The sequence below is a fragment of the Syzygium oleosum genome, unplaced genomic scaffold, assembly GCF_021117445.2.
Source record: "Syzygium oleosum isolate NSW1041296 unplaced genomic scaffold, Sole_v2.1 Sole_v2.13, whole genome shotgun sequence".
Taxonomy (NCBI): Eukaryota; Viridiplantae; Streptophyta; class Magnoliopsida; order Myrtales; family Myrtaceae; genus Syzygium; species Syzygium oleosum.
Window position 1 is genome coordinate 1,568,951 of NW_026607497.1, and position 18,889 is coordinate 1,587,839.

The 18,889-nt window shown below is 41.4% G+C and overlaps 3 protein-coding genes across 8 annotated transcripts; 2 read left to right on the forward strand and 1 right to left on the reverse strand.

Moving 5' to 3' along the window:
- Positions 1-3,135: 3,135 nt before the first annotated feature.
- Positions 3,136-7,403, forward strand: LOC115681187 (tubby-like F-box protein 7). Of its 2 annotated transcripts, none has more exons than XM_030605035.2 (4): positions 3,136-3,629; positions 4,660-4,747; positions 6,064-6,193; positions 6,654-7,403. In XM_030605035.2, the coding sequence occupies exons 1-4, from the start codon at positions 3,282-3,284 to the stop codon at positions 7,246-7,248; spliced, it is 1,161 nt and encodes a 386-aa protein (XP_030460895.1). In that variant the 5' UTR covers positions 3,136-3,281; the 3' UTR covers positions 7,249-7,403. The 2 variants fall into 2 exon arrangements, with proteins under 2 accessions (XP_030460895.1, XP_030460896.1); XM_030605036.2 differs by having other exon boundaries at positions 3,148-3,629; positions 6,672-7,403.
- A 924-nt stretch (positions 7,404-8,327) lies between these two features.
- LOC115681188 (multiprotein-bridging factor 1b) lies at positions 8,328-11,746 on the reverse strand. Its single transcript, XM_030605037.2, has 4 exons — positions 11,528-11,746; positions 9,179-9,262; positions 8,790-8,872; positions 8,328-8,623 (listed from the first exon to the last, which is right to left on the reverse strand). Exons 1-4 carry the CDS (start codon positions 11,667-11,669, stop codon positions 8,504-8,506), a joined length of 429 nt encoding a protein of 142 aa, XP_030460897.1. The 5' UTR covers positions 11,670-11,746; the 3' UTR covers positions 8,328-8,503.
- A 484-nt stretch (positions 11,747-12,230) lies between these two features.
- On the forward strand, positions 12,231-17,687 carry LOC115681247 (polynucleotide 3'-phosphatase ZDP). 5 transcript variants are annotated; one of them, XM_056317077.1, is made up of 14 exons: positions 12,236-12,375; positions 13,110-13,267; positions 13,393-13,825; positions 14,162-14,221; positions 14,314-14,376; positions 14,502-14,564; positions 14,784-14,855; positions 15,010-15,066; positions 15,484-15,560; positions 15,797-15,878; positions 16,045-16,161; positions 16,797-16,924; positions 17,098-17,167; positions 17,391-17,687. In XM_056317077.1, the coding sequence occupies exons 3-14, from the start codon at positions 13,436-13,438 to the stop codon at positions 17,436-17,438; spliced, it is 1,227 nt and encodes a 408-aa protein (XP_056173052.1). In that variant the 5' UTR covers positions 12,236-12,375; positions 13,110-13,267; positions 13,393-13,435; the 3' UTR covers positions 17,439-17,687. The 5 variants fall into 5 exon arrangements, with proteins under 5 accessions (XP_030460978.1, XP_056173052.1, XP_056173053.1 ...); XM_056317078.1 differs by having other exon boundaries at positions 12,243-12,375; positions 13,218-13,267; XM_056317079.1 differs by lacking the exon at positions 12,236-12,375 and adding an exon at positions 12,455-12,520 and having other exon boundaries at positions 13,218-13,267.
- The last annotated feature ends 1,202 nt before the right edge of the window (positions 17,688-18,889 follow it).

An 18,889-nucleotide genomic window follows, 5' to 3' on the forward strand; every position in this document is an offset into this window, starting at 1 on the left:
AAATATCAGCTTATTCCTTACTTCGTGAAAATACCCAAAAAGAAAAAAAAAACAAATATCAATTTTCATTTTCAGTCAATATAAAAATGAAAACAGTCTTTGGTTTTTTTTTTTTAAATCAATGCAAAGAAAAAATTAAAAGACAATATTCAGTCGAGTGTTTCGAAATTAAAAGATTAAAAAGTATGCGGTTAACTTCACTCGACACAATAAATTTACGATGTAATTAACTTATTTTCACGTGGAAATGATTTGTCACGCGTGATAAAATAAAATTTAGTTTGCTCATACTAAACCGTCAATCATACGATCAATTTGGGTTTTAGGTTTAGAAATCAAAATTGAGTAATTGACCACCTTAAATAGAACCAAACCCGTGATTCTGCTTCTCCTTTTATTTGATCAATTGATTCGAACAGGAGGCTTTGCTCACAATAGGCTCCTAATCCTATACGTTTTGAGAGGGTTGGTCGGGGTTAAATTATTTAATCATTAATGCTTCATTTGTTTCGCGTAAAATAAATAATTTGAAAATTATTTTTTTTAAATGATCACATGAAGTAATAATCGATGAAAAATATTTTCATTATCGACAATAATATATGTTTAAATATTTTCGTGAACGATGAAAATATTTCTCGTTTATTTATTTTTGTAAGCGATATAAGCAGTCATTTTTAGGAAAATATTTTTCAAATTATTCATTTTCCAGCGAAATAACCATATCATTAATCTCGTGACTTTGGACAATATATGAAATTTACACTATTATTTGAGATACCCGATGCATACATAGGAATAGTTTATTTTGATAGCATCCACTCATTTTATGTACGAGACCCATCAAATTCAATAATTCGGACGAATCAATATGAGTGCATTCGATTCACCTAATAGTTTTTTCCTCATTGCCCATGGCCCAATCTTGGACTTTGCTCTAGAGTCATAAATATTCGTGCGATCGATTTGTTTAGTTACTCATTGTCCTAGGAAAGCCTCCTAGGTTAACTCGCATTAACCTCACTTACAAGACATAAGATTAAAGCCACGGCAAGTATTATTTATACTAAATGGTGTGTACGTTGTCATTAACCTGCTCCTATTGCATATACATGTTTATTTCTTAACCATCAAGACCACCCAATTAGAAGATTAATCAAGTTAAAAGACCAGGCACACAACCTAGTGCTAAGGGATTGGATGAGGCGAGAACGTTTAGTTTCAGGTGTCAGGTTCGACTCCTACGCAAAGAGGTAGTGCAAAAAGACAAAAAAAAAGAAGTTAAAAGAGTAGTTATGGCCAAAGCAAAAAAGTTAAAAGATAAGTTATCCAGTAAATAGAGCTGTCAAATGGGTGAACTGGGTTGGGTCGGGTTAGTTTTGGATTGGATCAGAATGGGTCCAACTCAAATTAACTCGTTTAACTCGTTTTGATCAATTTATATATAATACAAATTCAGAGACCAACACTTGACTCTGCCTGTATCTAACTCATATCCGTCTCAACCCACATTACTAAAACATATAGATATTTAAAAACAAGAACTTTTACGCATGAAGTGTACAAACTATAAAATTTTTAGTAGTTTTATAAGGTTCCACTTCCAAATAAGATTTCTGACTTGTCTTTATTGCAAAATTTTTCGAATTTCACAACGAATTATTTGACATCTCTTAAAATCGATAAGTCAATAAATATTGACCCGTAAAATCAAATACTAATTCTCAAGATTTTTCTAAAGCTTAAAATATCATAAATCTTTTACTAATTTACAATTTTGAAAAAAAGAAGAAGATCACAAGTAGAAAATAAAACTAGAAAATAAGTTGTCACTCCCGAAAACCCGAAGACAAGTGAATGAGGAATCGCAGGTGGGTCGGGCTTTAGACCCATTAAAAACCCACATTTTATTGGACTTTATTACTCAAATCCGTATCGACCCATTTATCAAATTTTACCTAATCCATATACGACCCAACCCATGATATATCGATTAGTAAATGGGGTCTTCACCCATTTCAACACCTCCACTGGTAATTCTCAAATCGCTCGTAAAATTTAGAGTTGACGAATTTTCACCATTGAAAAGAATATACGCACAACACGCCTAACGCACGACCCGATTCAATAAAACGAAAGCGAAACATGCGTTTAATTGTAATTTCAACACCTCCACTAGTAAATCTCAAATCGCTCGTAAAAAAATTTAGAGCTGAGGAATTTTCGCCCATGAAAAGAATACGCGCACGACACGCCCAACGCACGACCCGATTCAATAAAACGAAAGCGAAACGTGCGTTTAATTGTAAATTCAACACCTTCACCGGTAAATCTCAAATCGCTCGTAAAAAATTCAGAGCTGACAAATTTTGGCCCCTGGGGAAAGAACACGTGCGCGGCACGACTAACGCGGGGCCCGATTCGATAAAAGCGAAAGCGAAACACGCGTTTACCCCCGTCCTTTCAGATTCGCGATCGACATGATCCCAGCGTCGCAAGGAAGGAAGGACGTAATCAATCAGAGAGACCAGAAAAATCGTTCAATGGTCAATTAAAGCGGAGCCAAATGCAACCGCTGAAATGAATGACGAAACCGAGAAAGAAGGGTAATCGAAAAAACAATAATAATAATAATAAATTCGCAAGTTGAGTTCCGACTAGAAGAATAAAATGTGCGGATCGAAACTGCAACGCACGCTAGAATCGACAAGTAACTCTTGTTCTTCGGAGCTGACCAAAAAAAAAAAAACTCTTGTTCTTCGGTCATAGGGAATTGGAAAAAAAATAAAATAAATAAATTAATTAAATAATTTAAAAAAATGTGACAAGTTTTTCGGACAAAGATCAAGTTTTTTTTCCTCTACTTCGCCCCCCTTCCTTCGTCGCGGTCCGAGACCGAGTCAACGGGGGGGGCCTGTTACGTGCTCGCCAGTCCCCGCACGGTGCCGCGCGGGCATCGGCGCCCCGAGATCGCGCCACGTGTATCGATCCGACGGCCGGGGATCGGGGCCTCCCTTCACAGCCGGGCCAGCCTCCCACTCCACCCCCCGGTCTCCATTGGCAATCTGTTCCCACTTTCTCTCTCCTCCCTCTGTCCTTCCCTCCCTCCTCTTTTCTCTCTCTAGACGACGCGCACGAAAGAGACCCTCACTGTGCTTTCTCTCTCTTCTCCCTCTTCCTCCTCTTCCTTTTTTGCGCTTTTTTTTTTTTTTTTTGTCTTCTTCTTCTTCCCTCTCCCTCCCTTTGATGAGAGCCAGGAGGAGGAGGATCGCGAGCGAGCGATGTCTCTGAGGCGAGCGTTCCTCTCGCGGAAGTTCTCCAGATCCTTCAAGGAGCTCAACGGCAAGCCCCCCCGGGAGGAGTCCGCGGCGGCGGCGGCGGAGGGGGGACGAGGCGGCGGCGGCGGCGGGGAGGCGGAGGCCGCGCACGGCGAGTCATGGGGGACAATGCTGCCGGAGCTCCTGGGGGAGATCATACGGCGCGTGGAGGAGAGCGAGGGCCGGTGGCCCCAGCGCCAGAACGTCGTCGCCTGCGCGTGCGTCTGCAAGCGGTGGAGGGACATCACGAGGGAGATCGTTAGGTCCCCGCTCCACAGTGGCCAAATCACTTTCCCTTCCTGTCTCAAGCAGGTTCCGTTTCTCTCTCCGATTGCGCGCGGCGAAATTCGGAGGCCGCATTTCTTCCGATGTTTGCGCCCTCGTTGTCGAGGGAATTGAATTGATTGGTGCTTTGGCTCGTTTTCTTTTCTATGTCGACGGAGATTCATGAAGCTCTTTGTGTTCGTGGGGCTATTGTCCCGTGTGGATAATATAGCTCAATTTGACCAATTCGTGAAGATCTAATTTTAAAGTTAGGGTTCAATCTCGTTGCTGATGTCTGAACATTTGATGCATCATGTACTGGGCATTAATTAGAGGGAATGGACTCATTTCTGAAGGTCATATGTATCTGCGGGCGAAAAGTTATAGATGGGAACGATGATTTGGATTTATCCTTTTCCCGAAATGGAAGTGAGGGCTTCACTTTGATGGTTTTCGTAGGGAAAATGAATGCTGCCGCCGGGAGTTTTCGGTGTGTATATATTCACCATAGGAGCATGAAACTGTTCTCTCTTCTTCATTACATCCTACAATATTTTTCCAAAATCACCATATAATCGTGTTATCGGTGACATTCTTGATGATATTTCAGTACTCTTTTTTTCATTTGGGGAGAGGGAGGGGGGGGGGGGGGGGGGTTGGGAAACCTTGCACATCGTTTGTTGTAGGGCAATCATCCAGCCGGTGAATTATAGTCTACACTACTTTAACTTTTGTGGTAAGTGCAGCAAGTGGCAAAAGGCACCTTTAATTCTGTTAATAAAAAGAAAAAAAATAGTTCAGTTTGAATTGTGTAAAGTATGGTTCCGCCTATGGAAACATCGCATTAGCGACCTAACAAATGAAGGATGATAACCTTGCGTCTCTAACACTGTTGTCTGATCATTGTTTTGAAGTATGAATCTTGGTGGCTGAGTTGCTGTTCTATAAATTTAACTTCCTCACACTTGAAGTCTTTGCTTTTTTTTTTTTGGTCGAAGTCTTTCTTGAATGATTGGAATTTCTTCTTTGGACATTCCAAATATTGCATGTTTGTTGATGGTTATTTTTCTAAATGTAGCCGGGACCACGAGATTCTGCACATCAATGCCTTATAAAGCGGGACAAGAAGACTTCGACTTTCTACCTTTATCTCACCCTCAGCCCACGTGAGTTAATATTTACGGTTGATTTTTCTTTTCCTACTACATAGAATCGTTATGGATGGTTCTCATTGATACTTAGTTTTATTTTCTTTGTTTTGGTCTAGGCGAGGTTTATTCCTATTTTTCTATCCGCTTCAATTTTTTTGGCTTTATTACTCGCATCAAGTGCGCTAGAGCAAGAGTTTGCAGAGCCAATGTCTGTTAAACCTTCAATAGACTTTTCATCCGAGTTGATCCAAGCTTAGGAGGTTGCATGATCTCCTTTGGCTCAGAAAACTTAGTTAATTTTGGCTTGGTATACTTGTAACAACTCTGCTCCTTTTTTAAATTCCAGCGTATTTAGAATGAAACTTCTTCAATGTAGTGGTCTTTTACTGATTTTGACTTCTTTTTTTTTTTTTTTTTGAAAGAGAGTCATACTTGGAGGCATGTATGATGATTTTTTATTAGCTTGTCAATTGCTCAACAGTTTCAGACTAATCAAATTGAATGAAAGTTCAGTTGATGCTTATTATAGACTAGATGCCTGCTCTTTCTTGTGCCTGGCATGCCAGCTTGGAGGAGTAATGGAACATGTATCTGCAAGAATGTCATTTCACATGGATCTGGGATCAAGGAATCATATCGAGATGTTAGTAGTGGTCGAGAGAGCTTAATGTTGCATGTACATGTTCCATATCGAGATGCCCTGGATCATGCAACGATGTTCTTGGTCCCCTTTTCCCCCTCTCGCATAGTTTGTTTCGAGGGGATAACATAGCTGGAATTGAGATCTATTTGTGGTTCTAGTGGACTCAAATCGTGGTAAGGAAAATGGATCTAAAAATACATTGTTTGAGATCAGTCTTTTTCTTTCTTCTTTTAGTTCATCTTTAGGGGGCATATCAGGGCTTTCGTGGAGATCGTTAGTAGTTCTGAGGAGGACTCATGTTGTGGAAGGAAAATTTATTGAAACCTTGATGGATTGAAGGTTGCTTCGTTGAAAGTAGATGTAAGTAGGAGTTGAACATCTGTTGTTACTTACTGTTAGTATAAGTGAAGGGGACTTCTACTCCATCTCTTGGCTCATCCACTAATATTAGTTCCTTGAATGAAGATATTAAGTTCTACTTTTGGTTTGATCATTTGACTGGTGAAAAGGATTTGGATTGATGTCAGACTCGGTAAGGTTAGAGATTTCGATGAATACATTAAAGGCTGACCCAGTGCTCCTTTTGATATGATGGCCTTCTCGAATACCATGTTCCTATAGACTTGAAATTCTCTTGGCATAAATGGTTTGCCTATGATTGACATTTTCTTACTCCCTTATTCTTCAGCAATGCCAGACGAGGGAAAGTTTCTTTTAGCGGCTCGAAGATATAGGCATGGTGCTCACACCGAATACATTATCTCTCTAGACGCTGATGATTTATCCCAAGGAAGCAATGCTTATGTTGGAAAGTTAAGGTAAGGCTACTTGAACAGGATCTTGTTTTTGTGAATTTGCTCAAAATTTTTTTACTGGATCTTGTTTTTGGGCGCAATACTACCATGTCTCTGGAGTTTCTAGGATGGAGTATCTTTACATGTCTACCTACTTAGCCATTTATTTTATACAGTCCTGTCATACAGGAAGTATGGAGAAACTTGGAGGTGCTTATTATTTTCAAAGATTGAAATTGATCTTTTATCTTTGATCTGCCAGAGGCTTTTTACTGCTTCTAGAAGCCTGTCATGCAGGACTTGGGTTTAATCAATATTCATTTGTTTACGAGCATGTTTAATTGTTTACTTCACTTGACAAAGAGAATATGGTTTTATTGTAGTTGTAATCAATGAAAATCTAACTTATTCCTTTCACATATCTCCATGGCCTTTTTAAAAGAAAAGGTGAAAAGTTACATGTTAATCGATGGTTTTGTTTAAGATTTTGTGCTTGTTGCAGCTCGGACTTCCTTGGTACCAACTTTACAATATATGACAGCCAACAGCCACACGACGGTGCAAAGCCCTCAAGCAGCCGGGCAAGCCGCCGATTTGCAAGCAAACAAATAAGTCCCCAGGTCCCAGCTGGCAACTTTGAGGTCGGGCAGGTCTCTTACAAGTTCAACCTTTTGAAATCTAGAGGTCCAAGAAGGATGGTTTGCTCGCTGAAGTGCCCTGTGTCAGGAGAAGCACCTACCGATAAACAGATGGATAATGCCAAGACGAAGAAATTAGGACCTATCAACCCTGAGTACACAATTTTGAGGAATAAAGCCCCAAGGTGGCATGAGCACATGCAGTGCTGGTGCCTGAACTTCCATGGTCGTGTGACTGTGGCTTCCGTAAAAAATTTCCAACTTGTTGCCATAATGGATCAAAGCCAGCCGGGAGGGAAAGGGGACGAGGATACTGTTCTTCTCCAGTTTGGGAAAGTGGGGGATGATACTTTTACCATGGATTATCGGCAGCCCTTGTCAGCCTTCCAGGCATTCGCCGTCTGCCTTACCAGCTTTGGCACAAAAATCGCATGCGAGTAATTGTAGTTTTGCTACATATAATGTTTGTCGTCATCGCTGTTGTTTTGTATAATTATGCACTTTTGTGTTGGTATAAACATGGTATAACCTATGTTTGCTCCAAGACATATGTACATGTTCTATGAAAAACGAACCAACCGGCTAATGTCTACTAACTACAGATGTGGGTTTCAGCAAAAATTGTGTCCTGGAATGCTTGGGCTGGTAAAAAAGTATCGATGCTAGAGGAACTGTTGGTTGCTGCAATTAAGCTGGTCCTCATATTCTATAATGTTTTCTGACTTCGTGTTTGTGACGGTGGAAGAAGTCGTACTCCAATTATGTCACATGAGAATGAGTGGAGGAGAAGATGACCGAGAACGTTCGCGGTATTTTCCCCTAAATGTGGCCTAGTCGTACTCCGTCCGCCTGCTACGAATTGACATGTTACTGGGAACATTTGCAGTTAAGATGCTTCCCAGAACGTGATGAATGAAAGATAATTTTTCCCGGTAAACTCGACTCTTGCCATCCTTCCGATTCTCGGACTGATACGCAACAGAATATTCATATGAAATACCAAACAGTCGATGATGCCGGACATTTCCATCCTAGATCACTCACAATGGCACATCCATTATGGGTAATTCGTGACTGCATCACAAAATGCACGCTTACTTGGTCCAGCGTCCATGAAAGAATGGTTTTTAATTTCGACCCATACAAAGACCATCGAGTCTCTTCCCGCTATCCAGGTTTGAGCTCATGCATATTCTTCCGTACATGTGCTTAGCAATATATATAGCTGAAAACACCGCCTACTACTCCCATAAGAATGCACGAGTAAGAAGAAGATATATTCCTCTCCATGAATAAGACATTTACATCAGGATTATTTGTATTTTTGCTCCCATTCTACGAGATGCTGCTCGATGCATCACGGAACATTACAAGCTAAGGTCCCACTTCATGCATGAGATTTGCTTTCCTCGTGACGAGAGACTACAGATGGGGCACATTATTCACTTTTGAGTGTTCTTTCGAGTGGAGAGCAGTAGCCACTGAGAAAGTTTAGGCAATATGATAAACTGTGATCGGGGTAGGTAATCAACATTGCATTCAGCAAATCAGTTGAAAGAGCAATCGGTTCTCACAGATAGCCATTGCAGAGGTACACAAAGGTTCTTATACACACCACTATCCCAAGACTCGTAAACGAAGACGCTGAAACAGAAACAGCATTTTGTTCCCACTTCCAACTGCAAGATGATGATTCTCACTTCTTTCCTCGCAGCTTCACACCAAGGGCTCTTTCAAGTTTGGTGATTAGCTGTTGATTAGGAATTGCTTTTCCTGATTCATATTCTTGAATGATCTGGGGCTTTTCATTGATCAGCTGCATTGCAATTCATGCAAAAGTGTCAGCTGGATAAGTTTAAGAAAACAAGGGCGCATTCGTTTGCATATATGCACCCCCCCAATTGTCATTTGGCCCCAGAGAAACACAAGTGTCCTCTGCCAAGTTCAATAGATAAAGAAAAAAAAGGAAGTGAAATAGACACCTGAGCAAGTTGGGACTGGGTAAGCTTCTTGTCCATTCGAGCTTGCATAATAGCCTTCTTCAGCTCAGTCGGCACGCGATCATCTACCAACCAAATATCATATGTCTCAGTCAAGGCAAGTTCAACAAACAATCTTTTATAATGTGGAGGCAAATTGTACGAGAGCAAGCACAAAGGAATGAACAAATGAACTAAAGCAACACTTCCGGCTGCATCAGCAGTCCGAAACAAAGTACCAATTGATTCCCACGCCATAACATGGAGAAATCGAACAAATCTAAATGTAAGGAAGTTGCAAGGAATTGTGCTCCACAAAAACTCCAAATTTCTAGCAAGAGAAAAGTGCACTGAGATGCACCACTCAATAATTCAAAAGAAAAGCCACTTACGAGCAAGGTTTTCTGTTTCTTCATCAAGCTTCCTTGTGTTCAAAGTAGTACTGCTAGAAGCAGCTCTGTTTGAGCCGGCATTTGCTGCAGACCATTAAAGGAATTTCTTAGCAATTAAAGTTCGTTAATTAAACTGTCAATGCTCCATGTCTTTAAATAAAAATGACAGCCCAAGGCCACATTCATCTTCTACATGCATTACCATGCCTACCAGTAAGAACACTCAATATTTCTCGATCAACTTAATTAAGCAGCATCAATTTTACACAGGAAAGTTTTCAGCAAAAATTTTTTTACATGATTAAGAGGATGTACATTCCTCAATGTTGTTTTGAACAATTTAATCCAACCAGCTTCACTAGTCTTAACATATCTAAAAAACAACTCACCTATAGATGTACAACATCAGCAAAACTTTGACATACGCAACAAGTTAATCGTGCCAATAGGCTTTGGGAGTTCATCAACAGTCCACACCAAAAATCAAATCATGCAAGATAGCAGCTGTTATGTCAGATAAGTTGTACTTAAAGATGTGAGCAGTGAAGGACAAGGAATGTTACAACCAAAATAATCATTCCATACTAGTATAGGAAACAACACAAAAGCGCCATACAAGAGTATGAGTGCTTTGGCTCAAACAAAGACGCATATACACACGTCTAGTGCACTACAAGAGCTTCGATGTGGTGAGAAAAGAGGGGATAAATTAAGAACTTCTCTGCGAGCAAAGCTTCACTTTGCCAGGCCTGATGATTAAATGCTTAATTGCCTCAGGTGGTGCCACCACCAAACTAAAATTAAAATCAGCTCTGAAGTCTGAATTATAAATTTGTTTGGCAGCAGATGATGGCACAATAAAACAGTGACAAATTTAGCTTCGTTTGGCTCGTCTCTTTTCTCTTCTCTCCTTCCTTAAAAAATCGAATAAACGACTAAAAAGCAACTTCAGATCAACCCAACTGACTCAGAAGATAAACTCAGCCAGCATATCTTCTGCATGTGGTTGACAGTTATATAAACTCACCCTCTTTCTCCACCAAAAAAAGAGACGACTGTTCTTCTGCACACACATAACTCCTAAAGTTCGCCACATGTTGGATTCAATACGCAGATCTCCCTGATATGCACACAAATCATACAAAAGATGGGAGAGACAGTATATACAGGAGTGAAGATGGGTTTTTGGGAACTTAAGACATGACAGAGCTCTCTAATTGGCCCCATCAATGTGGAAATGGTCGATTGTTTGTGACTAGCAGTAGATATGCTGCCTCCTGGGGGAGAATTTGATTGGTACAGTAGCTTATGAACGGTGACAAACACAGCAAATTTAGACAGAGGAAAATAAAATTCGCAATAAGAGCAGAATTCTATTGAAATTGACAGCTAACAAACATAATTCTTTAGAGTGGGATCAGAGGGAAGGGCAGAGATACAAAGTGAAAAGAGGTAAAGGAGACCTCTTGAGAATATATGTTAAGCGAGAGTCTCTAATGCGCCACCATCATAAAGAACACCAATCTTATAATTAAAACAACAATGCGATGAGAAGACAACCTCAAGAGAAAAACATCTTAAGAAAGCTAAAGGACACAGACAGATAATAAAAGATTAAAGTATTCGTTCTTAAAAGTTGCAAGAAAGAGGCGTGTTACCAAATCCAAAGGGAAAAGGAATAGATCCAAATCAATTAAGCTCCTTGAAGGATATTTACAGTTCAGGTAAACAGAAAACATGTCCGACCTTGCAGCTCATCGGTAAATACAAACTAACTTTGAATGCTAAACAAGGTTCTTCCAAATCATTAAAAAGCATCTCCAATATCAAGCGAATCAGAGAACGTAGCCCTAGTCATCCCGATTTAAGTCAATAGCTCCTACGCACGGACGCGGTGATCGGCAACACAATTTTTTGGAGCCCAGCAGCATACGAAGTTTCAGCGATGAACTCGACGAATCTATGTACCGACACGTCAAGAAACCTCACGATTCCTCCATCATCGGGCCACAAGAAACAGAACTGCAAGAGGCGAAACCAAACCAAAGCACGCAACGATACGACCGTGCAATCGAAAGAGAGAACTAATCAAGCATCGCAATTTCAGCGACAAACTCGACGAATCTATTTACCGACACAGCAAGACAACTCAAACAACGCGCGACGTGACCTCACGATTCCTCCATCATCGGACCACAAGAAACAGAACCGCAAAGAGGCGCAACCAAACCAAAGCACGGAACGATGCCGACCGTGCAATCGAAAGAGAGAACCAATCAAAGCATCGCCGCCACAAAATGGCGAGGGGGAGGGAGGGGGGGAGGGGGCGCGCGCGGTGAAACGGCGTACCTTTCCGGACGGTCTCGATCTCGGCGCCGGCGCGGCGGGCGGCGTTGACGGCCTTCTCGTCCTTCTTGGCGGCGGCGTTGGGGGCCTTCTTCCGGATGACCACCGGCTCCCAGTCCTGCGAGATCGGTCCTACACCGGCCATCTCTCTCTCTCTCTCTTCGCTTTCTCTCTCTACTTTCTCTCTCTTCTCTCTCTCTCTCTCTCTCTCTCTCTAGGAATGGATAATCGCGCTATACTGACGAGGAGCCGCCCTCCGCCGGGCAAAATGATGGTTTATATAGGCCAAGGGGGGATGCTGCGATTTTAGGGCCTTTGCTAGTCCGCGCTCACGGAAACCGTGCCGTGAAGTTTGTAGCCGTTGGATCACGGTCTTTCCAATCGCATCCGTTCATCTTTCGTGTTTGATATTTGTTGCCACAGATGCTGATCGTTGCATCCCTACATCTGTAGCATTGAGTCAAAACGCCTTAGATATTCAAAATTTATTAATATCGATAGCATTGAGTCACCATGTATTTTTCATAACTCTTTTTAAAAAAACCGGGATAATGTTTTTTTATAAAAAAGAAAAATACTTAGACATGGAAATTTTTAAAGCGGCTTTTGTCATAATAAATGCGAAGCCCATGAATTTTGGGCCGAGGCCCGAAGCCGTATGGCGAAGCCCATGAGTTTTCTATCTCCTCCGAGAGAAAGCGTCTCGCTCCACCTCGTTGCAGTCGTGGGGAAGAGCGGAAGTCAGCACACACGCTCTCTCTCTCTCGCTCGCGCAGGGAAGCTCGTATCCCTTCCCTCGTTCCAGTTTCTTCATGAGGATCGCAACAGTGGGCACAAGTTATACGTACCCGGTTCGTCCTGTTGCTTCGCAATTTTGAAGTTTCGGGGCTAACTACTGTCATGGTTTTGCTTTCGGGTCTTATTCGAGTCTTGATGGTTGGCTTCTGCTGGGCTTTCTTCTTCGGCTACACGGTACCGTTTTCCAAGTGTTTTTGGGTATTCTCTATCAACCTGTCACTACAGATTATACCATGCGCTCACACTGCGTTTCACTTTTGTTGTCATCTCGGAATGATATGCGCAGTTCCATAGGAGTTCGCTTCGGTTCTCAGATAGTACCTAGAGATCCCTTCTCATTTTTTGTTTTTGTTTTTTGAGCTGAGAATGTACGGTTGCGATTTGTCTCGAACCGGCCGAGCTGGCCTTTTGATTATCTCCCTTGCAAAAAGACGAATGAATTCCCTCCCTCTACAGTTGTTTGGTTTCTGGGCATATGAAGGATGGCCTTCAAATGCATTGAAAGACGTAAAGTAGTGGTGGGGTGTATATCGAAATGGCTATTGAGATGAGATCATTGTTAGTAAGCGGGCACATTGGAGATGTTTAGCATGTGATGCGAGAAATGTGCACAAGGATTTTAGCTGTGAAAGGTTGCTTTACGTTGTGGTTCCTGGTTTCGACGGATGGACAAACATACGGCGGTTCTTTCACGTTTATTTGAGTTTTTGCTGAGATTAATCGCTGATCTTGTAAATGGGTTGCTATTCTTTGGTACATTCTGGACTAATATGTGTTATATATGTAGAGAAAAGTGGGATGAGGGAAGACCTAATTACTCATAAGACATAGGTGGGAACTTTAGGGGTTAAACTTGATTGGTTGGATGTTACTGACAACAGCATACTAAATACAGCACAATGGAAGAGAGGGTCATTGCAGCCAATCCTTCTTAGTATGGAAAAGGTACTTTGTCATTGTTGGTGATGGTTTTGTTTCTCTATCATGTTCTTTTGTCACTTAGTTTGCACCTTATCCCGTTTTATCTCCTTTGGCTTGTGATTGAAATTTCCGATTTTAATGTGTTGCAGCATTTTGCGTTAATCCTACACGAAGGGCAAGCATAGGGCTGGCATGCCAGTAGTTGTCAATCTGCCAGTTACCTCCCGTTTTCCTCAAATTAAGCTCCTAGTCTCCTTTACCAGGAACCTCCATTTGTCAACTTTTTTGTCCCTGAGACATTTGCCCTTATATTTGCAAGAAATAAAGTCGATTTCCTTTTGTTGCTTCTCTGGAGTGGCAATGCCGACTTCTTCAAAAACTGTTGTGGAGTATGCTAAGTCAAACCGTTCTTCATGCAAGAAGTGCTTCAAGACAATTGACAAAAATGCTGTTAGGTTGGGGCTAGTGAGCAGAGATTCTCGAGGTTTTGACATGACCAGTTGGCACCACATGAATTGCTTTCCTTTTGATTCAAATTCTATGAGTTCAACAGAGGCGATCAAAGGGTTCTCTCTTTTGAAGGTTTGATTCGATCTACTGTTATAACTTTTTTTTTGGGGGAAAATTTTGTTTGCCTGGACTTGTTGAAGTTTCATTGTTCCATTTTGTTATTCTAAGTGAGTCAGGGATATAGAGTAATGAAAGCGACAATGGAGATTTTGTGTACATGCTCATGAGTCTATTAGAGAAGATCATAGTTTGAAGTCGGGTATTTTTCTATGCTAAACTGGCTGAAGAAGCACCCATAACTAATCTTACCTGAGATTTTCTAGTATCTTTCTCCATTAGATGTTGTTAGGTAGCGATTTAAATTAGCTGTCCAGTATTAATATCTTGTTCATCTGCATGAGTTCACAGAGTAGTGACCAAGAGTCTCTAAAGGAATTGTTAGGCAGCTGCAAGAAGACTCCAGAAGAGGCATGTATTTTTTTTTGTTTTATATTTCCACATTCTCAATTTGTTCTCGTGATACAAAGGTTTTGAACTTTTCATGCTGAACTCTTTGGAAGATTCAAGAACAGAATGAAGATGAAGAAAATGAAATGAAGGAGAAATATATGAAAAAGCGTAAGGTATGCAAAGGCCATTTGCGGAATGATGTTTATTTGATCTTGTATTTCATCTCCCAACTTATGTGCGTATTTGTCTATTTATTTTGCAATATGGCTTTCCCCTTTCTTGTTACTTATTTCAATAGATTCAAGAAAGAGATGATGGTGCAGAAAATGAAGCAAAGGATGGAAATGCTGCAAAAGCACAGGTAAGCATCTTAGAAGAGCCAAGTTTATAGCTTGCAGTTTTGTTGCTGTAATTTTTCTTTTGCATTTTTACCTTTATCAAAATGGCGGAATTTGTTGTCACTCATTTTTGCAAACTTAAGTCAAGCCTGCCCTTGCCTAATGGAGGACACCTCAAGAAAGAGATATGGTGTAGGGAGTTTTCTTTATGCCAGCTAATTTTGTGCATGCATTTGATCCAGTTGGCTTTACCTGAAGAGGATGACCAAGTAGAAATTACCCTTTCAGCTTCTGCAATCAAGGACAATTACAAGGTTCATAGTCTTTCTGGTTATGTTATTCTCTCAGGGCAGTTCAATGTCTTTGAGATGTATTTATACTGTTACATGCCCAGCAGTTGGCTTTTATCTCCTGTGTGGTTTAATATTCTGTCAGCTTGTCTCACACACGTTCGTCCTCATCATCCAGGATGCCAAACTATCGCCAAAGTGGAAAGCTTTTGAGACAATTATTTTTCTGGAACGGGTGAGATATCTGTCTTCAGAATGATCTTGATGGATATTTCTTGGTAAGGTAGAGATGGAGTAAAATAGATCATGTTCTTTTTTGTTCATGTGTTGGCTACAAGGACTTCAAACGGATACATTGTGCTTTTTTGGCGAAGGTTACGTATTGACTGCTTAATTAATGGTTTAACTGGAGGTTTGCTAATTGTCCCAGTCTAAATTATTTATAATTTATTTTTATTCATCCAATACTGATTCCGAATGTTTGTTATCATGCGCGTGCTTTGAAGCGAGCAATTATTTCATTTTGATTTCAATTTGACATGTTTTGTATTTGTGATTTGTGCTGGCTACTTGTATATGGAGGCACTTCACATGGTCACATTTACTGGAAAATGACTAATATTGTTTGCATTTGTTTTTGGGATTAATGTAGGATGAAGGTCTTCGTGATTCGAGTAAAATTGCCGCATTTGATTTTGATGGTTGTCTGGTGAATACATCTGTAAAAAGGTATCAAAGCAACCCATGTTAATTGATTTTTTAATTTTATTTTTGGGGTGACAGTTTTTTGAGTTTCGCTTTATGATGCATCTGCTGTGTTTTGAGTAATGCTGTATCATTTGAAAATTTACCTCCTTTTTCACGAGGAGATATGCTGAGCTTGACAAATTGTTCCTTTTAGCAGTCACTGTATAGCAATTTGTATATGTTTTCATTAAATGAGATTCGCTACAACTCAACTCCAGAGTAGGTCCAGATGCTTGGTCACTTCTGTATCCTTCAATTCCGGAGAAGTTGCGGCAGTTGTATGATGAAGGCTACAAGCTGGTGAGCTTCATCTATTCCTGCGTAGGGATCTCCTATGAAGACGAAATATCATAATTTTGAACATAGCGCTGTACTGTATTTGGTTCTTTTCATTCAAATTATGGACTGTAGTTCCTGCTCATTCATCCTCCCTCTATGTGGGCAATAATTTCGTTGTGCTAATTAGGTAATCTTTACCAATGAATCAAACATTGAGCGCTGGAAGAAGAAGAGACAGGTGGCTGTGGACTCAAAACTAGGAAGACTGAACGGCTTTATCAAGCTAGTGAATCTCCCAATTCAGGTACTACAATTTCATAAACGTGGTGTTAGCATTCATGATGTAGACAATGATCTTCTCAAAGTGTCTAACTACAGAATTAAACTATTTATTCATGCGGTTCTCCATAGCTGTGCATGTTTTCCTTGAGTTTAGAGGCTACTCTTGTGATGTATTTTCTGAATGCGAGTATTTCTCTACTGTATGTTGTTAGTGTCAGTTCTTTGAGACCTTAGAATTGCTTGATCTTTCGAGGATATCGTTTCTTCCTTCCCACTTCCATCTTCCCCCATCATGACTGTAACTTGGCACATTCTTTTCTTGCTTTTGGCCTGCTAATCAGCCAAAGAAATGACTTGAGCTTGGCACGAATGTGATTAGAAATTTACAGCGTCCATCTCTAGCCTGAGTCAAGAAACTTCAATCCTCAGATTTCCCTTCCTGCTATGTTAACGAAATAGTAGCTTGGTGGAGTAGGGTGGTGGGAGGAAATCTTACGTTTAAAAGCTACAGTTCGATAGTATACAACATTTGCCTCTTAAAACTTTCTTCTGAGTTTACTGATGAAAAAAAAAAAAAAGAACTTCCAAGTTCATTTTATGACATTCCGTCATTTCAGAAAATTTGAAGTAGCAGCTGACTTGCCCCACTTAATGCAGGTGTTTATAGCTTGTGGCATCAGTAAGCCTAGAGGTCCGGCAGAAGATCCCTATCGCAAACCCAAAACAGGAATGTGGAATGTTATGGCAAAGTATTTCAACTCTGGCATTTCGATCGATATGGACAAGTAAGCATGGTTTCTTTTTCTGTGTCACTGATGTAACACTGTCTGATGGGCGGGGATTAGTTCATTATGTCCCTTTCATCCTTCTTGCAACTTGTTGATTCAGTTTCCGTGTCATCTAGTTTTTGACTGGGGGAGCGTTTGTATGTAATATAACATTTATGCTTGAATTCTAGATCCTTTTACGTTGGTGATTCTGCTGGGAGAATCAACGACCATAGTGATGCTGACATCAAATTTGCTCAGGTATTAGAAATTCAGTTGAAACATATACTGCTCTCTCTGCATCATTATGCTTTTGCAATTGCATATTGCTTTTGTCTGTCCCGTGTTTCCCTCAGTTAAGAATTACTTCTGCTTTGTAGTAGAAAGTTCGGCTATTAAAAGTATCTGCAGCGAGCACACTTGAGTGGCCAAGTGAAACAGTTATATCAAGGCATGTATAAATGTGTCTTCTTTCTTGTTGCAGGCCATTGGTTTAAAGTTCTATCTCCCCGAGGAATATTTTCCGGTTTGAAGGAACGGTGTGGGGCGCTTGAGCGTGCACGATCCCTGCATCGAGTTGGATATTACCAGTGGGCTTAGAAGTAAGAGATCCCTGGTATTGACTGCGTTGGTTTGCTTTCTGGGAAGAGGCTTCTGATCTTTGTCATGATCTCTAGCATTTTTGCTATTTATGGTGAAACTCGAATACCTCGGTGTAACATCGCTGCTACGCTCCTTCGCTTCTTGAATATGCCTCCATCTTGTTTATGGTTTCCCAAAATTTGCAATTTTCTCAGCTGCCGTTGTTCCTTACGAAAATTCTGAGACGAGTGCCTCTTGAATTCTCTTATTCACCCAGAAAGGGGAAAAAAGAAACTCACATACTTCCACGAACTAGCATGTCCCGGCGGAGTTTGTAGGCACTGTAATGTCTCACGAAGTGTACCTTGAATCGATGAACATGTGAGTGCTCGTGGCCGTCCTGTCGACTGGCGGCGGAGCTTCCTTCATGGTGATGGCGAGTGTCGCGAAAGAAGTGTGACGGCGGTCACAACGGCGAGGGGCAAGTGATGACATAAGTTTCAGTATCATGAGCAGTCGTTTTTGGTGGGTAGAGCCTGAGGAGACCAGAAGAATTATAGAGGCATTTGGGGAAAAAATGACAATTTTTAGAAGAACATACAATAATAACCGATGACATTGACAAGTCTAATTTTAACCGTACTGTGAAAAAATTATCGGTTTCAGAAGAAGAGAACCCGGAATGACATGGGAGCGTTTGGAAATGGCTTTGGGAAGTCACTTTGGGCATCTAAAGCCCTTTGGGCTAAAATCTGGTGTTTGGGAAATTTTTTTGCCAACCCCATTGAGAAAAAGCTAGTCTTGTGAAGGCTGAAAGCCCAAGGCAGGTCCTAGGCTGCCTTGGGCTTTCAGCTTTCTTGGCATGGAACAATGCCGATTAAGTAGAAAAGATTTCTTCCAAAACTACCCTCATCTATTTTTTGATTTTCCGGTTTTGGCCTCGTCTTTCATTGTTCATCGTCTTCTTCGCTTACCTCGGCCGGCGTGGCTGTGAGGGGACGGCGACAGGCCGGAGAGGGGCTGGCGTGGTCACGCAACCTAGCGACCATCGCTTGGGGTCGCACGACCGCCGCGACGGGCCACGCGACCCAGACGGCCCTCGCCAAGAACTCGCATGACCTCGAAGCGGCGACGTGTGATTTCGACTGAGGTCGTGCTACCTAGACGATCCTTGAGGGTCGCGTGAAACCCAGGCGAGGCGGCCCTCATTGGTGGTTGCCAGGGCTGCATGAGGTCGTCCGGCCTCAGATGGCGGCGGTGTGGCGTCAGATCTAGGTCGCTGGCGGCCCTTGCCTGGGTTTTGCGACCCTCATCGGGGGTTGCTCAACCCCAGGCGGCCCTTGTTGGTGGTCGCCAAGGGCTACTTGAGGTTGTTCGGCCTCAAACGACTGCCGCGCGGTG